The sequence below is a fragment of the Cucumis sativus genome, chromosome 6, assembly GCF_000004075.3.
Source record: "Cucumis sativus cultivar 9930 chromosome 6, Cucumber_9930_V3, whole genome shotgun sequence".
NCBI classification, from domain to species: Eukaryota; Viridiplantae; Streptophyta; class Magnoliopsida; order Cucurbitales; family Cucurbitaceae; genus Cucumis; species Cucumis sativus.
Window position 1 is genome coordinate 24,200,061 of NC_026660.2, and position 18,402 is coordinate 24,218,462.

Below are 18,402 nucleotides of genomic sequence, written 5' to 3' on the forward strand. Positions count from 1 at the left end.
ACAGCCATTGTTTGCCAATTGGGAGTGAGGAAATCTCACCTTATCCACACTCTCACCACAATCCCTTATCCATTTCCATCTCAACAAATCTCCTCTTTTATCAGATTCCCTCATAATCTCATTACCCCCCATTAACAACAACTGACCGCCATTAATTCCATCTCCAACTTTGTCCAATCACTTCCAAACCAATGGCCACCATGAATTCCAGTGTTCTGGCTTGCAACTATGCCATTTCCGGCGCTGGATCGGCTGACCTCAACTCTAAACTCACCGCCGCCCCTTCTGTTGCGTCTCCTGGGGTTGTGGGTTACAAGTTGCCGGCTATTAGAGCTCAACAGACTAAGGTTCCTGAAGCTAAGAACGATGGAAGGAGGACTGCGCTTCTTTACCTTGGAGCCTCCCTCTTTGCTGCGGCTGCGGCTGCCTCTAACTCCTCTGCTAATGCTGGAGTCATTGAAGATTATCTTGAGAAGAGTAAAGCTAACAAGGTGAACTACCTATTCATATTGCCTTTGTCAAATGCTGTGTTTCAATACTTTGATGAAAATGTGTTTGATCTCTGTTGGTGTTGAATTTTCAAAGTATGTGAAATCAAAATATTATTTTGGATTTGTATCTTAAACTAGAAGTATCTATAAGGTATGCTGAGGATTAAAACTAGGAGTTTAAGTCTTTAAGATTCATGTTGAATGTCATGCTGAAATTTGAAGCTATGGACTAATGTTTTAAAAAGCCCTCCCATGATCAAGGCCAAAAGCCTTGAGTTTTCTTAGAAGACTATTGCACTATATCGTGCCTTGAACTTTTTAAAACACTACAATGGACTAACATAAACGTATAAAACAAGATTTATATGAAAAGTTTTTCATGTTTCTAAACCTTTTATTGCGATTTTCAACAGGAATTGAATGACAAGAAAAGATTGGCAACAAGTGGAGCAAACTTCGCAAGGGCATACACTGTTGAATTTGGAACATGCAAGTTCCCAGAGAACTTCACAGGGTGCCAAGATCTTGCCAAACAAAAGGTTTGGACATAGTTTTAGTTGTAATCATTATCAGTTTTTTGAATTGTTGACAATATGAGATGGGTTTTTGTTTTGCTGAGTGCTAAGTTAGTTTTATGTTCTGTTTTTGATTGATGCAGAAAGTTCCATTTATAACTGATGATTTGGAATTGGAGTGTGAAGGGAAGGACAAGTACAAGTGTGGTTCCAATGTCTTCTGGAAATGGTGAAGAGAAGAGAACCATTTTTAAGTCTTTGTACCCATTACTCACTTCTCCCCTTGTATCTAATTTTCAACTATTGAAAAGTGTGAAATTTTATTGTTTGCCTTTTTTGGGGACATGTGTTCCAATTCCATTGTTTTCTCTTCTCTATTTGAGACCAAAAGAAGCAAAATGTGAAAGTAGAAACCCTAGACATCTATGGCCTTAACATTTGTTAGAATTCTTCCTCAATAAACATCATTATATGCATTTAATTAGGCCTAATGGAATTATCATGAGAAAGAGTGCACAAAAACTCAGAGGATTGGTGTGTTATTTAATGTAAGCAAATATGTGTCAAGTGATGCATAAACAAATACGAGAGAAAAGTATGGACAAATATAATACAATGCATAAACATAACAAACTTTGGATATAGGTCTTATAATCTATCAGAAATAGACTATATTATTAATAAAAGTACTACTCAATTACTTTGAAGTACTGCGTTATCAATTTGACCGATATTTGATATAAGAAAACGTATATGTATGTTGAACGTATGAACATAAAAGATTCAACATTTTACTTCTTGGTCAAATACAAGTGTTTTAGACTTGTTTTAATTAGTCGTGTGTTTAAAATGGTTATCTAATACTCTATTATTTCCCCTAAAAATGGAATCTTAAAATTTGGAATAACCACGTACAATAATAGGATGAATTAGTGCTAGAAATGTGGGAAAACAAAAAATCAACAAATAGTAAGCATGTTATTTGAGAAATAATGCAAAACTAAATTTTTAGTACTATAATTATATACCGACCTTGATCAAATTTCTAGTTTGATAGGAGAATATGTAAATTATCATTAAATTGTCACTCTTTCCAAAATTATAACATGAGTTCTACACATAAATTTAAACCATTTGTAAATGAAGTTATTAACTAAAGTTCTAAAAAATTGTTGAGCATACCATTATGGTGAAATTATAGTGAAATGGGAATAGATGGGACACAATGGTCAATATAGCATGGAAGTAAAATAATAATGAATGTATAATCGAAAATCAACAAAAGTTAGAACTACTGTATTTTATTTAAATTGGTTATCGCAATGAATAACCAACCAATGAAAAAGTAGTATAATATCATAATCTTTTAACCAAAACTATAATACTTTAGTTAATCCGAATTATGTTAAAAAACTTTAATGTCTTGAAAGTTCAAGATGAGTTTTGTTTCTAGTTTGACTGTACGTAATAAAGATATTTTAAAACAATAAACACAAATAACTCAAACAAAGTTCAACAGTTCTCGAAAAGAAGCAAGATAGAATCTAATCTCAAACGTTCTCTTAACTTTCAAACGTAAAGATGGAAAAGAAACAAATTAGACTTTCCAATTACCAAACATACAACTCACTCTAAGTAAACACTTAGGCACATACATTGCATTGCGCATAGCTTGAAAACTAAAACCTGAATGGTCGATAATAGATTCTATCAATAGAGAATAGAGACCAAATACTGGAATCATTACCTTATCAACCAAATTATATTATAAGGTTATAAATGGGTTAGCTCATAAATATACGTAGTAGTCGTGATGAGATGAATTCCTCCTTTCCAAGTGTAAATGGTTGATTTTCTTTGCTTATAAATTTTCACAGAGCCAATCCCTCTAAAAAAATTTATGCAACAGCTATTTTGTGTTGTCAATATGTGGTTTGGTTTATCATTTTAGCGTTATCTCTGTTCAACTACTCGTTGAGTGAGTGAGCGCGTTTCCATAGCTCACAAGCTAAAATCTCTACCTCTTTCTGCCTTTTTTCCGCCATGGTTTTCTCTGCATCTTTTTCTCACAACTCATTCTCATGCCTAACTCAATTCCCACAAAATTTTAGAAGAAACCCACTTCGCTTTCATCTTATTCGAGCTGTGAAATCCACTGAACCGGAGAAGAAGGTGTCAGAGACCAAAACCCAGGAGCTTCCCGTGGCTGAACCTTCAAGTTCAAGCTCCCCCACTGCCTCTCCCAAGGTTTCAAAGAAGCCTGTCTATTCGAGTGAGTTTCTTCTTCTATTCTGCTTCCAGTCTATTGGGAATTTGAGGATTCAATTTAGATTTGTTAATTTCGTCTTTTATTTGCTTTTTGTGTAGTGAAGAAGGGTCAGATTGTGAGAGTTGACAAAGAGAAGTATCTTAATAGTGTTAATGTAAGTAGTTTTCTGGACTCTTTTTTGTGGCAATGAGTTACCTCTTTACAAGTTTATAAAATTAATTTAGTGCAACGTTACTCAAGCAAGGTCTGCGTGACTTGCTTCATTGCTTGTTGTTTGTGTTTTTATAATCCTTATGTTTCCAATTCAGCTATATACTACCCGTGTCTTTCTATGGCATAGCCAAATCCAACAAGAGAAGTTGAAGACATACTTTTGCAATGGTTTCTTGGCAGGAGGGTAGAGTGAAAGAAACAAGGAAACAAAGGAACAACTCCAAGTGTTGAACTTTAACCATGAATGAACGATGCAAGAAAATATGAAGTTGTTTCTAGTTTGGAATCTTATTCACTCAGAGGAAATATGTAGGGCGTGGACTATTAAATTCTTCCTGACGGGCTCAGTGAGCTGTGTTTGATTTATGATTCTCCTTTTGACCCGTCTACTTTTCCTCTTTGAAGCATGGCTGTGAAAGTGTGGCTGCAATAGGTTAATATAGAATGGTGGCCAACAGTCTAGATTATACGCGAGTGTGAACAATTAAAGTGCAGCTCAACTCTGTCCAACGGAATTTCTAGAACAATTGTAGGCCTGTGCGGATTCTATCTATTTCTGCAGGATTTGGGTAGGCCTCCAATTGTAGAAGTATTCAGTAGAAAGGATAAAAAAGGGAATGCCACTCTTAAGAGTTAGGTTGCTAGGATGTGTGTACACTTTTTTAGTAAGGAATAGGATTGCGTTTGTTTGAATCTCTCCAATTGACCTAGAACAAGAATTCAACCATTCAAACTTAGTTTCTAAAGCAATAAATCTTAAAAACACGGAGCTCTTGTTCTTTCCTTGAACGAGAGTTATATGGGTCCCACTGGAGCGTTTCTCTTTCCAATGACTTCAAGTTACATAAATGACTCAGATTGTGGTTTAAATCCCCAAAATCCTTAAATAAGGACAATAAAATTTTATAGGTAACTCCTATCATCGTAGGTAAAGTTGGACTAACTTAAACATTTGAATTTTGTTTGAAGAGCTGGAATGTGATCTAATTACTGGAAATATCAGGGGTGTTGGCATGCACGAGGAATCGAAGACGGAACAAAAATAAGTTGTGAAGCATGCAAACAATGGGAAAAAGGGTTGGTTGAAAATTGTGGAACGAACTAAACTTGATATTATAAATCGAGCCCGAAATGCTCAACCCAAATGTGGATTTTTGGATTACATTACAATCCATATTCATGCACTATTGTTCTTCAAATAGCCCCTTGATGAAAAGTCAATAGTTAGTTCTTCATACAAAATGAGTTAGTTTCTCTTCCAATTTCCCCTGCCCTGCACCTGAATCGTCTTGAAAGAGGGTGACACATGTGGTGTCATACACTTTTGCATTAGTCTTGTGATGACCTGACCTTTTTGCTCATTTATTTTGTGATGACCTGACCTTTTTGCTCATTTATTTTGTGATGATTGGGGCCATGGGGAAATCGTCCTTGATGTATGGGAAGACAGTGAGATAGAGTCAAGTCATCATGCCTCTCAATGAGTTGAAGTAGACTTGGATTGGGGCATCTTTTTATGGAATGATGTATGAGAAGAAGAAAGCTAACGTTTTATTTCATCTTTCTCTATCTTGGTAGACCATTAAATAAAGAATGAGAAATTTTTATGAACTCTATTTAATAACTTCATTCATCACCATCAAATTTTAGATCACAAACGAAATGTTAGTTTGAAGGAACAGAATTTGAACTGTGCTCATTCTACCATTGCTCAAGACATATTTTTCCTTGTGTTATTGGACTGATGGTAAACATTGTTTTCTTTTCTTTATCAATAGTATCTATCTGTTGGACATCCACCTTATTTCAAGGGCTTGGATTACATTTATGAAGACCGTGGTGAGGTCAGTTCATATAGATTACACTCAGGCCTACTATAATTTATCAGGGACTTTTGATGAGTAATCCTTTTCGTCTCAATCATCTTTCTTCAGGTATTGGATCTTCGCATTTTCGAGACAGGAGAATATGCACTTGTGAGTAACTTTCATTTGGACCCCATGTATATATGATTGTTTGGCTTTTCTTTTTCTTTTCTATAATATCTGTTGGGCATGCACCTTTTCACAAGTTTCTTTACTTCTATACTTTATCAAAATAGTGAGAGAGAGGAAAATTAGAACAAGCAAAATGGATATTTCCCTTTAATGCAAATGGATTGTCATTTTTACTCAAAATTCTTGGACAGATTGCATGGGTTGGCATTCCGACTGCTCCAGCTTGGCTGCCGACAGAAATGCTTATAAAGGTATTTATTTAAAATTGTTCTTAATATCTTTCACATCCTGAGCACTAGAGTTTCGATTAAGCGAGACCATACATTTAAGCATGAGAATCTTGGATAGTTGGAGAAAGCTTAGCAATTTATGTTAAGTTCTTACATAAAAGTTACCCTTCATCAGTTCATTACAACTAAGAAAAGTAGCAATCCTTGAACGAATTTCCTAGAGTAGCATCAATGATGCAGAAATAGCATTGAAGATACAGAAAGTAGATATTGGAATGTTTATCGTTGACTACTCTAGTTTCTTTTTTCTTCCTTCATTGGGTGATTTTAGAAGACATGCTCTCTCCTTGCTAACTCAAACTTTGCTCCTACTCTAGGAAATATTGGGTAACCCTTACTGAACATCTATTATGTGAGTGCTTTTGAAATTGTTAAAATCATTTTTCTCAAGTTTAGAATCACTCTAAAATGCATCCTTAATCATGGAAGATCAATTCAATGTTTAATTTTACACTTTTAAACGCACGTTTGATACTTTCAAAAATGATTTTGAATGATCAAAAGCATTTTTTAAGTTATTACGAAAATGACAAATATGATTATAAGCTTATAACCAATAACCATTTTAGAATCCCTCTCAAACATGATATAATTCTTAGGAAAACATCAAAGTCACTCCTTACGATACAATCATAGTCCCCCACTCAGTTTTGGGATGACTTTGCTTACCCCAAAGTCAATTCAGTGAGACAACCAAGATTTTAAATCAGGGATGTTTTGCCTATCCCTAGATCTATTCCATGTGATAACAAAGTTTTTTCTCCTTTTTTGGCTTCTTTTTCAAGTGGGTTTTTAAATTTTATTGGTATTTTTGTTTTGTTGTCTATTCTTTGAGAGTACCTTAAAAAATCAACTAATATTTCTTAAAGAAATATGAAAACTTTGAGAAAGAAGTTGTAGAGAACATCCGACGGTTGCCATGCCACCACCGGATTTTGATCTTCTTTCTGTTTTCTTAATTTATTAACCTTTTCCAATTAAAAGGGGCAGATCAATATATAATAACTTCCGTTGCAAAACCATTTCTTGAATTTTGTAGTTACGATAACTTTGCTCTTTCTGACAGTCGGAGAAACTCAACTACGAAAGACTCTAAATCACAGCTTTGGTCAACGATGCTCACTTGATGGTTTATAGTTTACACTTTTCCCGATGACTGTAAAGATGTGTAGTTAATTCAAAATACATTAATAATTCATCGCAAGCCTTTGCAACCTTTATGCTTCTGTTGATATTTAACATCAAATTATGGATTAGTACAAAGAAAAGAAAAGTGTTATTATGAAGAATGATAATGTAACTAAGAAGTGATGGAAGAAAGCTCCAGAGAATCTTAGTTTTGAATGCCTGATCTAAGTTAATCATAGCAGGTAATAAACTAAAACTGATTATTACATGTACAGACCACTTTCCCTTTACAAGGACCAAAAAATATTGTTACAAGGTACAAGATATATCTAATCAATTACATCATATCCCCGGTTAGAAAATTCTAGCTCACCATTTTCAATCAAGTACCCTTCTTTCAAATGCTGATACATGAATATCTCTTCACAATAAACTTCCAGAATTTCCATTTGAAAGCCCCAATGCTTAAATATTTCTGATACACAATGGATAAAAATACACCTGGGGATGTGAGGAAAATTCTTTTTCTATTTTTTTCATGAAAAGTTTAGTCAAAGAGGTCTTCTTGGTGATCCAAGATGAGTCTGCACTTTCAAGAGGGATGACTCTCGCGAAGGATCAAGGGTGAACAATGTGTTTGGTCTGGTGTTATATGCATATTCATTCAAATTGTATCCACTTTGACCCACCCCCATGTAAGACGTGTGAGGTGGTGAAAGATAACAGCTCTGATGTGTGGGGCCATATGACCGTAATGGACTCGAACATGGAGAGACAGGCAAGGATGTGATCAATCTTCCATTTCCCCTGCACAAAAAGCAACCGATCTCAAAGTGAGTACAAACTCAGGCCAAGAGGATATGGTAAAGGAAAGGATGTTTAGTACCTAGGACTCGGAGCTCTGGAAGAGAATGTTGGGTTTGTCACATAATCTCCATCACATATGCTTATACTTTTTCTGTTTGGATGACGATCTAACAATGGCTGCATATAAAGTTCAAAGGTTTCAACTTCATGCCAAATTTTGCAACGTATAGCAGATTTGGCAGTTAATTTACAAGCCAAGAGATCGTTGTTTATTTCAATGCATGCAAATTGTTCATTCAACTGAAATGTGATCAAAAGTTCTCAAACCCTTTAATATACTTACAACAGTATTTAAAAGCAAAGCACAAGTCCGAGTGATTCTAAGTTTTTGACTTTTTTCTAATATTATAAAGAAATAATTTCATCTTGGCTTTGCGATTCACTAAGTAAGCCAAGTGATGCCGAAAGGCTTACCGAAGTCTGGATTCCATCGAAGCTAAAGGGGAATGCATCCACAGATAAGTTAACATCAGATGCTCTTGGTGTTACTGCATCTTGAACAAAAGGGTGGTCCAGTAGTTCAGCAGCAGAAGGACGGGCAGATGGATCCCGTTGCAAACATAATTGCACGAAACTTCTAGCATCACTGGAGAGAGAGTCTGGAATTTCGGGAATGTCTTTACTATTCCCAATTTTGAAAATGGCAGCCACCTGTTAATTCCAAGATATAAGGTAAGTATAGCCCCAGATAATTCAACATTAGGGGTTAAATGGAAAATCTAAAAGCAATATTTGAGGAAGATGTCGCACCCCTTCGTATCTGTTCCAAGGCGGTTTAGACGTTGCCATTTCAAGAACAGTACATCCTAAACTCCAAATGTCTACTGCAAGACTGTAGCCATTTGTATTCATCACAACCTGAGATCCCAGGACAAGAAACAACTGTAAGGATGGATACGGAGCAGGAGTACACGTAAAAGAAAATGTTCAATACAAAACAGAAGAGCTTGGAGGAACATTTGTTTTTCATAAACTAGAAGACAAAATTGTGTGAATTTCCACGTTTCTTTCTTCCTTTACATTGATTCTTCTTTTAGCACTCAGCTTTTCTTTTGTCTGTTATTCAAAGCAGAGGGAGTGGAAGTGATAGAAAGTACCTCAGGGGCCATCCAATAAGGACTCCCTTTGAAGGAAAGCATCGAAGTACAATTCGTTATCTGATTCCAACAAAAAAAATGACATCAGAATTCATATCCAGAAAAATAAGTGCCAAAGCATTTTAATATACTTATTTTTAAAATGTGGATCGATTAATGCGAGAAAAACAGAGAAACATTTTGATGCCTTGTGGAGGAGAAAGAGTGAATATACGTACATGTTTTGCCATGCCAAAGTCCACCAACTTGACCTCCCCTTTCGGATCTACTAAGATATTTGCCCCTTTGATGTCCCTGCCATGAGAAGTATATTCCATTAATGTTCAAAAGTAAAAAAGAAAGTACCCTTTATTTTAGACAAGGACCCACAAGTATGAAAATAAAGATTCCTGAGCAGTATTTACAACTAAAATACCTATGCACTGTATTTCTCCCATGCAAATAAGCAAGCCCAGAAAGAATCTTCCGGGTATAATTTCTTATAACAGGTTCTTTGAAGGCGCCATATTCTTGAAGTAGTTTGTGAATTGAACCGCCGGAAATGTATTCTAAGTAGACTGAGAGTGACTCTTCACCCTGATACAGCAAGGAATGAAGTGTCAAAAAATTGAATTACAATATGATCAACAAGTTTTGTTCACAGAGAAACTTGTGTGCAGTATTGTTAAATAGTAACCTTCGAAAGAGTACAATTGCACTTACCATTTCACTACCATAGTACCGGACAATGTTCGGATGCGACAGCTGACTGAGCACAGTAATCTCCTGTTAAACAGAGTAATTGGTCAGAATTACAACCAAGTACCAAAATAGTAAAATGTAAAGCCTTGAAACCTTTAAAAAAATTTCCAAAAGAAGTGAAATAACAAACAAACGACAAAGTACTCAAACTGGAGCATAAGAATCACCTGGTTCAATTGCTTGAGACATTCCTTTGATGTTGAATCATCACTTATAACCCTAACCTCCTTAATTGCACACATTTGGCCACTTACACTGCAATGAATTCAAGACAATGGATTAGAGAAGCAATAACAAAAACAAATGTGGTGCCATCTAATTAACTAACAGGGAGGAGGGAGGTCAACTCCTAAGTAGTTTATTTCACATACTAAGCAACATGATACAAGAACTAAGAGAGTACAGCAGCACCACTTTTTAGACTGGAGTATAGCTTCAATCCATTCATTACGATAAAACCATGAAAATATATTAATCAAAATCACCATTACCTGTTAAATCCAAGGTAAACATGCCCAAATGTTCCCCTCCCTAGAAGCCTTCCTTTCTTCCATTTCGATTGTACAGCTGCGTTGTTATCGCCGATATTGATAGCTCTCATGCTGGTCAAGGAAGAAGGGCTGGTGGGAGCACTTGGAGGAAGCGGCAGCTTATGAGTTGGAGGAGACTCAAGACTCATGCCACAGAAACGTGGGTTCAGAGGCGATGTAGGACTAGTGGGTCCTTTTGATCCTGGACCTGGACTTCTTGCTCTTGTCTCGATTCTGTTATCGGCAAATCCTCTGAATTCAAGCAAATGGACTAAATTATCAAAAGAATTTCAGAGGCAAAGGTAAAAGTCTTTTTTTGTGTAGCCATTACTTCTAATATCTCACCGATAGGACTATGAGCGTCCTCTAAAAAACAAACTGTAAATTCTTTTCGTTCCCAGTTGAAAGAAACCTTATGAAGCAGTCAGAAGTTGATTTGAAAATGTTAGAAAAACGTCCAGCTGATCCCAGCTTTTCGTAACAAGTTTAAAACAGAAACTATTCATATCAGCCATCAAAATTCTCCATTTCACCGACAAATAAACAGTGAGATAGACTGCTAAGCACACAGAACTAAACAAGAAACAGAACAAATCTAGAGTTACTAAGATATCAAAGCATAGGTATAATCAATCAAAGGCCCAGTTTCAGAAATCAAAAAAGAACTCAGGGAAGGAGAGATTAAGATCCCAACAGGGCCAAAAAGATTGGAAAACTCGCTGAATTTCATTCAAAACTCTCAGTAGAATATTCCATCTTCTTCAGCAGAAAACTACAGAAACAGGGGAATAATCAATTAAACAGGGGAATTAAATCCTTCCGGTTCATGATAGGATCTCAAATCAAATAATCAAGAACCAGTAGATGATAATTCGTCTGAAGCCAACAACCTAAAAGTTCTCCACAAACTCCAAATTCTGAAAACCCCAAAATAAGTATACGAAAGTACAACAGAATCAAGTGCCGATCGGAGTCAAAAACCTTCCAAATTAGAAACCCACCTGTAAGCTCCAAATTGAAGCTGTTCTTGAGCAGATGGTTGATCATCTGAAGAGCCAGAAGAGATATCACTAGAAACCGAACTGGACCCAGATCCATTCCCAGCTCCATGGTCAATCCCAAGGCCAGAAGTAGCAGGTCGAGGAAGAGGAAGACTCTTATGCCCACTATCAGAGTCAAAACCAGAAAACCCAGAAGAGGCAGTACCAGAAGAGCCCAGATCCCTGCTAGACCTGGGAGAATTACGAGAGAAAATCAAAGCAGAAACCTCATCAAAGCTCTTGGGTTTGTGGGTGATGGTGTTATTAGGTTGAGTTTTGGGGGAAGAAGAAGAAGAAGAAGAAGAAGAAGACTTGAAGAGGTTGAGAGAAGTGGGGTGATTTTGATTGTGATGGTCCTTATTTCTACTCAATTTTTTAACCCACCCAAGAGGCATGATAGGGGAAATCAGGAAAAACCCAGAAGAAAGAATTAAGAGAGGGATTGGAATTGAGGGGAGGTTCGAGGAAACTCAAAGAAGAAGGTAGAGGAGTGTTGTTGTTAAGATGGTGGACGAAGAAGAAGAAAAGTTGAAGAAGGAAGATGAAAGAATTGGGAAAATTAGAAAGAAAGAAAGAAAGGATTGGAGTGAAATGGAGGAGGAGGAAGAAGAAGAAGAAGGAAGGACGGCAGACGGTGGTTGGATAAAGTGGGGGAAATGACGTGGCAACTTCATGAGAGGGAAGGATTTTAAGAGAGAGAGAAAGAAAGATGTCTTTGTTTACTGAGTTAAGAGAGAGAGAAAACAACCATGGAAGGGGAAGAGAAAGAGAAAGAGAAAGAGAAAGAGAAAGAGAAAGAGAAAGAGAGAGTAGAGCTTTGTGGTGATTTGTAAAAAGAAAGAGAAAAAAGGTGTGAATTTTAATTGAATTCCGTGTTTCCCAGTTGGCTGTTGGTGGCACCCAGTGAGAACCTTCTTCTTCTTTCTCTTTCTTTCACACGCACACACCATCACATACATTTAAAACACTCCCAATACACAATATCCTTTAAGTCTTATTGATAACATATCTCATCAATTAACCTACTCAATTTCATCTACTTTCGTTCGTTCCTTCATTCATTCATTCTCTACTTTTCCTTCTTCTATTTCTAATCAACCTTCAATTTTATCTTTAATCACACTTTATTGTTCATCTTTTCATATTCATTCCTTTTTCATTTTTATTTTTATTTTTCTTTACAATTGTTATAAATTAAATTTAAACACTAATACATAGTTATAAATATTTCTACCAAAAAATCAAATATTCTAAACATAACTTTAATACAATAATTTTTTACTATCGATCTTATGATCAAATGTTGAATTCTTTCTATTTATATATATATACCATTTCTTTGGAGTAATGAAAACATTTTAAGCTTGATATTATTTTAAGTTGACTTCCAAAATGGAATAAGTAAACAAAATTCCTATCAAATATTGTATACCTATTCAAACTTAAGTTTTTTTAAAATTAAAAAAAATACCATAAACTTACTAAAAATTTACACAAAACCTTGTCAAAATTTAATCACAAAATACCTTAATCTAAAAAAAATAGGCAAAAACACTTTAATTAAATCCCAACCAAACTACAAAAATAATATCAAATACATGTATTAAATTTTTCACTATTTATAAGTTTAAACTTCAATTAATGAAATCAAATTTGATGATTCAATAATTAAGAACGCCAACCAAAAAATGATAATTATTATTATTTTAGCTAATAAAGGCTTATGATAGTGCTTGTGTTTATCTTTTATTGTTAAAATACCTACATTTTTCCAATAAATAATTAAATCTCAAAAGATAAACTATAAAATATATATGGCTTCAATCAATCTTAATCCATCTCTATTATTACTATTTCCTTACCTAAAAATTTATTCTAATTATTTAATCCATTTAAAAAACACCTAAAAAATTATTGTAAATAAAAACATAGCAATATTTCATATCTTACTAATAATACTTTTATTTTATCAATATTTTAATTCGTTATAATTATAATATATTTGAAAATGGTTGATTTTATGGAGGGGATCAAAATTAGATTTTTAAACCAATAGAGACTGAAAGTAAAAAAAAAAAAAAAAAGCTTTCTTTTAACGATATATTTTAACTTGAACATTGGGATATTTATATATAGCAATAAAAATAGAAATAATTTGGAAATTGAGATTATTAAAAGAAAAGAAAAGAAAAGAATGGAACAAACCCTGACAGTTGACTTAGGGAAATGCGTTGGACTTTGGCGAAGAGATTAAGTCTTTTTCTTCTTTTTTCTTAAATAGGAAATTTAATTCTAAAATCAATAAATACATAATTGACGATAAATTACGTCGCCAATGTACGGATATCCCACGTCAATAAATATTCCTATCGCAATTCAATTCTTTTTCCTCTTTAATTTTCTACTTATTTTTTACACATAATTCCCTCTCTCTCTCTCTCTCTCTTCTTCTTGTAGTTTTTAATTTAAATTTTTTTAAGTTTTAATATGGTAAAATAAGAAATTCATAACTCATAATTCCAATCTACTTTAACACAATATGTGCTCAACTATTTAATTTTATCATTATACATGCACCAAAGTAAAAAATATTATTCATATATCTACCTATCATCTCTTACTTCACTTCACAATCATTACATTATTTTTCCCAATAGATACATAATCCAATTTGCTAAATTCAAGCATATAGTTTTACTAATCAATTCTTTTAGTTATACTTTGAGAGCTAGCTAACCTAATGATGAATATTATAATTTATCTCAATCGATCATATTTAATATTGTATTCTCAACGCTTTCTAGTTTTCGGTTCTCATAATGATTAAAAATCTACTTATTTTGTGGAAGGAGTAGCCTCTTTGTTTTGGTATCATTTTGTAATTACTAATTTGGTTATTATTGGAGAGGATCATAATAAGACGAAATAGTTTACACATCTACAGTGTCCAAATGAAATGTATTGATGATATATGTATGACATTTTTAGGTGAAGAGATAATGATAATGTGTATATATATTAGGGTCATTTTCATGAAACACACCCCACCATCTTTTTAGTATCTTAATATATATATATATATATATAATCAATGTTGTTTAGGTGGACCACTCAAAACTCATGAACCAAATTTTGACAACATATATATTTTACATTTTCATGTGTAGTCCTACAAATTTCCCTCACCCTTCCTCCCTTTCTTCTCTCAATTTAAGATCAAGTTCATTAATTAGATGATATCTAGGGGTGAGTATTTTGTATTGTGGAAGATTACTATTTGGTTTAATTTGTAAGAAGGGTCTATTTCACGTGTATATAGATTTAATTCATTTTCATGGTTTTTTTTACGAGTAATCTTTTGGCCAAACTTCAAAAATTGATTGTTGAATCAACGAAAGAACATGAGAAAATTTCAGACAATGTTCAAATCTTAAAAGAAGTCCATAGAATGAAAGAGGAACGAGTCGAGGCTATTTTAGCTAGTTGGATCAACTTGTTCATAAAATTCTAAAGTGAAATCATAGTGGGATAGTGACGTTAAACTTATAAATAGATTCCAATGACTTTGGAAGAGGACAAGTAAATTTTATGTGATAATTGTTTTTTTTGTAAAGTTTCTAACTTTAGTATTGGAACATGTGAAGCGTCACGACGCTATTATGAAAGTAACATATTTGCTTTGTTAAGTTATTTCTTTCGTGAACAAATAAATTTAGTGTTATTGCACTCTTACACAAAAAATTAAAGCTATAATTAACCAAACATCAACATCTTTTAACAAAAAAACAATAATTTAAAAGCTTATTAATTATATGAAACTTAATCTATAAGAAAGACATCAAACATCAAATTTATATCATCAATAGCAACACGTAATAATTCAAAAACTAAAGTATATGGCCATCAATTTTATTTTTTTTTCCTTGTAAATAATAATTAAAGAGTTCATGACTTTTTAGATCTAACCATTTAAAAACAAATCAATATCATAAAAAAGTTAATAAAATAAATTAAAGGACCCTCGTGAAAATGGACTTTTTGACATGAAAAAGTTGTATTTGTTAGTTTTAAAAAAGCATTATGTTGACAAAAAGTTGGATAGTAAACCTATACATTCCTCCATGGAATTAAATGTCAACGTAATTATTCATATTGAAATTTCCTAAATCATAAAGATATATATTATACTTTTCAAAAAAAAAATATATATCTTGCCTTTTCCCTTTTTAAAAAAAGAACATAATAGAAAGAAAAATTAAGCATATTCATAATGGTGGGACTCACAAAAGAAAAAAAAAACTAATCCCTTCCTTTGAAAGATAATTACAACTTTTAACAAATTATTAGCGACTGATTTGATAACAATTGATGGATTAACTACGAAAGATAGATTATTTAGATTTTTTAACTGTAGTTTTTATAATTTAAACTTCATTTTTGTAATTAATTTATACTCTTTTTATTTACTTTTAGTAATTAAGTTGAGTTTTATATAATCATCAATTTCAATTTTACTTTTAGAAGCCAACGGTAGACTTCTGTAAATATGTTGAATTTTTTCTTTCATTTACAATTTATTTTCCTAATTGTTATACTCTCTAATATTTAATTATATAATTGATAAAACAAAATAAAAAAAATACATGCATTAATTAACCAAAACATTTAATATTCTTATGCATAAAATAGTATATGTCATTCAAAAAAGTGGTAAGTCACTGTTTGAAAGGATTGATTTATGGGTTGACCTATAAAAATTGCTAATTTTTGGACATTAAATATTTTTCCTTTTTGTTTCTTTGTGAATTTAAAATAAATAGAAAACCCCCCCACAATCAACTGCGTTAATCTGCCATATTAAATTACTCCATGTTGGAATTCAACTTAAATTTGAAGCAAAATATTGCCTTTTTTTTGTGTCTAATTTAATATAAACAATGAAATAAAATAATTAGTGTGTCTAATTCCACATGATAATGATTAGTTTTCTTTTTTTTAATTTTATTTTTACAACTCTTGGAGTTAATTTATTCCACATGATTAATTAGCTTATGTTTATAACTTTGCAAAGTTTCATTAATTATTGTCTCAAAGAAATTAGAGTAAAATAGCATCTTTGTTTGTTGCCCTTTAAAGCAAAAACCTAGCCAAACTCATTTATTTTATTTGCTTTTGAATAAAATGATATTCTTAAAATGGTTAAATACGAAAATTGAGTGAATATATCGAATTGTATGAATTATTTACGAGGTTTTAACATATCATAATAACTAATTTCTAACTTTCAAAATTGTATGGCCTAAATTCTAATTTTCTCCTCACTAGAAGGACTAATATTTTAATTTTATATTTAAATTTAAACCAAATCTAAATATCATACACATATATTAGCTAACACTAGTGTAGCTCATTAATTAATGCAATGTTTGTACTATAGAGTTTAGAGTCAAGGTCTCCCACATTACATATTAGGAAAAAATTAATTTTTAATACATATATAAACAAGTTTCCATGAGTTTTTGCTACTCTCTTCCCATCATATCTTTCACTTTTAAATTTATAATATTGGATTTTATCAACCCGAGTATATAGTTTAATCAATAAAACCTATTTTCTTAAATTAGCAAGATAGGTCGTATACTTTTTAAAAGGATTCTTTTCAAAAATAGAAAAAATAGACAAATATTTACACTTCATCATAGAACAAAACCACTAAAAGACATAATTCATTACACTTGTGTAAATATTTTATTTTATTAAAATTTAACTAGATCTCAAAATGGATTAGAAAAGAACAAACAAACGAATCAATTTGTTCATAAAACGCATTGAGAATCTCATCTTAGAAAAACGAACTCGCACCCATCTCTTCTTCAATTGAATTTAAGATGAAATCACATGCTATCAAATATGGTATAATAGTCTATAAAGTTCAACCATCGTATATATTCAATCCAATAAAATGAAAATGAGATTTTGGAGTAAAACAAGTAAATTACTGTCTATATATATATATATTATGATATAAAAGTTGATTGATAAACAAGAAGAAGAGGGAGAAAAGGAAATAAGTAGTAAAAGAAGATTTGGAAAAGGTTAGAATATGATTGATTTTGATTTTGTAGGCATCCACACAATTTTTTTATTTAAAATTTATTAATTGCTAAATAGCAATAAAACAAATATTAAAAAAGGAAAAAAGAAAAGAAACGAGTGGAAGCAGCCGCGTTTGAATGAGTCAGAATGGGCAGAGGAGACCTTATTGGGGACTCAGTCTTGACTCTTTGTCAAGACCCACTCTTCCACGTGCCGTCTCCCCTTTTTTTTTACATTATTCTTTTTAATCCCACCATTTTCATTTCTTCATTTTTATATTGAAGAACTAATTTCATTAATTTTGAAATTTCAATCACCTAAATTAAATAACACGCAAAACTTTAGAGATTCAATTTTTAATTTATTCATTGATCACTGCACTATAACAACATTCAATATTCATAATTGTTCCTTTAAATTTATTCTATTGAAAGAAAAATAGAATATATAGGAACCAAATTTTAAACATAATTCCCATAAATCATGGGCCTTTATATTTAAAAATTCACATTATGATTCGAATGTACCAATAAATTCTAATCTCCTCTAGTTTATCTGTGCGTTTCTAATAACTGCCTTTTCAACCAATTATTCATTCACAGAATCTTTTAGTTTTTTAAATTTTATTTTTGCTTAATTTTTATTTTATCCTTTATATATATATATTTATAATTATTAATTATTATTTGATTCCTTAATTTAATATAAATATAAAATATGAGAACAATTTAATTGTCAAACTTATTCTTGAAAGTTGAAATTTTAGTAAAAATAGTTGAAAACCAAATGGTACATACGAGGTTACCATTCTAAAATTCTACACAAACAAGTTTGACAAATATGGTCTAATTTTGACATACACATATATATGCATTAGACTCTTTAAACACAAGTAACATTTATATGATTTAGCTAAATTCCAAATCAAGTTTAGAAAAACTTTTTTTTTTTCAAGCTTTGTAATTGACCACATATGTAAAAAGTAGATAACAATTCAAGAAATACATTCGTAAGTGGGTTTGTAATATAATATAATCCAAAATTTATGTATGAATTGAACTAATACTAAACTTATTTGATTTTCACATTTTCAAACCAACTATATATTCTAAAATTTTGAAAGATGTA

The 18,402-nt window shown here is 32.2% G+C and overlaps 3 protein-coding genes across 3 annotated transcripts; 2 read left to right on the plus strand and 1 right to left on the minus strand.

The window, feature by feature from the left end:
- The first annotated feature begins 26 nt into the window (after nucleotides 1-26).
- LOC101204396 (photosystem I reaction center subunit N, chloroplastic) lies at nucleotides 27-1,443 on the plus strand. The gene is made up of 3 exons (XM_004148611.3): nucleotides 27-491; nucleotides 905-1,030; nucleotides 1,150-1,443. Exons 1-3 carry the CDS (start codon nucleotides 192-194, stop codon nucleotides 1,237-1,239), a joined length of 516 nt encoding a protein of 171 aa, XP_004148659.1. The 5' UTR covers nucleotides 27-191; the 3' UTR covers nucleotides 1,240-1,443.
- A 1,430-nt stretch (nucleotides 1,444-2,873) lies between these two features.
- LOC101204156 (NAD(P)H-quinone oxidoreductase subunit O, chloroplastic) lies at nucleotides 2,874-7,079 on the plus strand. The gene is made up of 6 exons (XM_004148610.3): nucleotides 2,874-3,278; nucleotides 3,374-3,429; nucleotides 5,267-5,332; nucleotides 5,423-5,464; nucleotides 5,677-5,736; nucleotides 6,842-7,079. The coding sequence occupies exons 1-6, from the start codon at nucleotides 3,050-3,052 to the stop codon at nucleotides 6,869-6,871; spliced, it is 483 nt and encodes a 160-aa protein (XP_004148658.1). The 5' UTR covers nucleotides 2,874-3,049; the 3' UTR covers nucleotides 6,872-7,079.
- A 29-nt stretch (nucleotides 7,080-7,108) lies between these two features.
- On the minus strand, nucleotides 7,109-11,959 carry LOC101203907 (mitogen-activated protein kinase kinase kinase 3). Its single transcript, XM_004148609.3, has 11 exons — nucleotides 11,140-11,959; nucleotides 10,100-10,390; nucleotides 9,776-9,863; nucleotides 9,570-9,632; nucleotides 9,283-9,443; nucleotides 9,086-9,161; nucleotides 8,868-8,927; nucleotides 8,521-8,628; nucleotides 8,185-8,421; nucleotides 7,790-7,887; nucleotides 7,109-7,710 (listed from the first exon to the last, which is right to left on the minus strand). The coding sequence occupies exons 1-11, from the start codon at nucleotides 11,571-11,573 to the stop codon at nucleotides 7,455-7,457; spliced, it is 1,872 nt and encodes a 623-aa protein (XP_004148657.1). The 5' UTR covers nucleotides 11,574-11,959; the 3' UTR covers nucleotides 7,109-7,454.
- Between the last annotated feature and the right edge of the window lie 6,443 nt (nucleotides 11,960-18,402).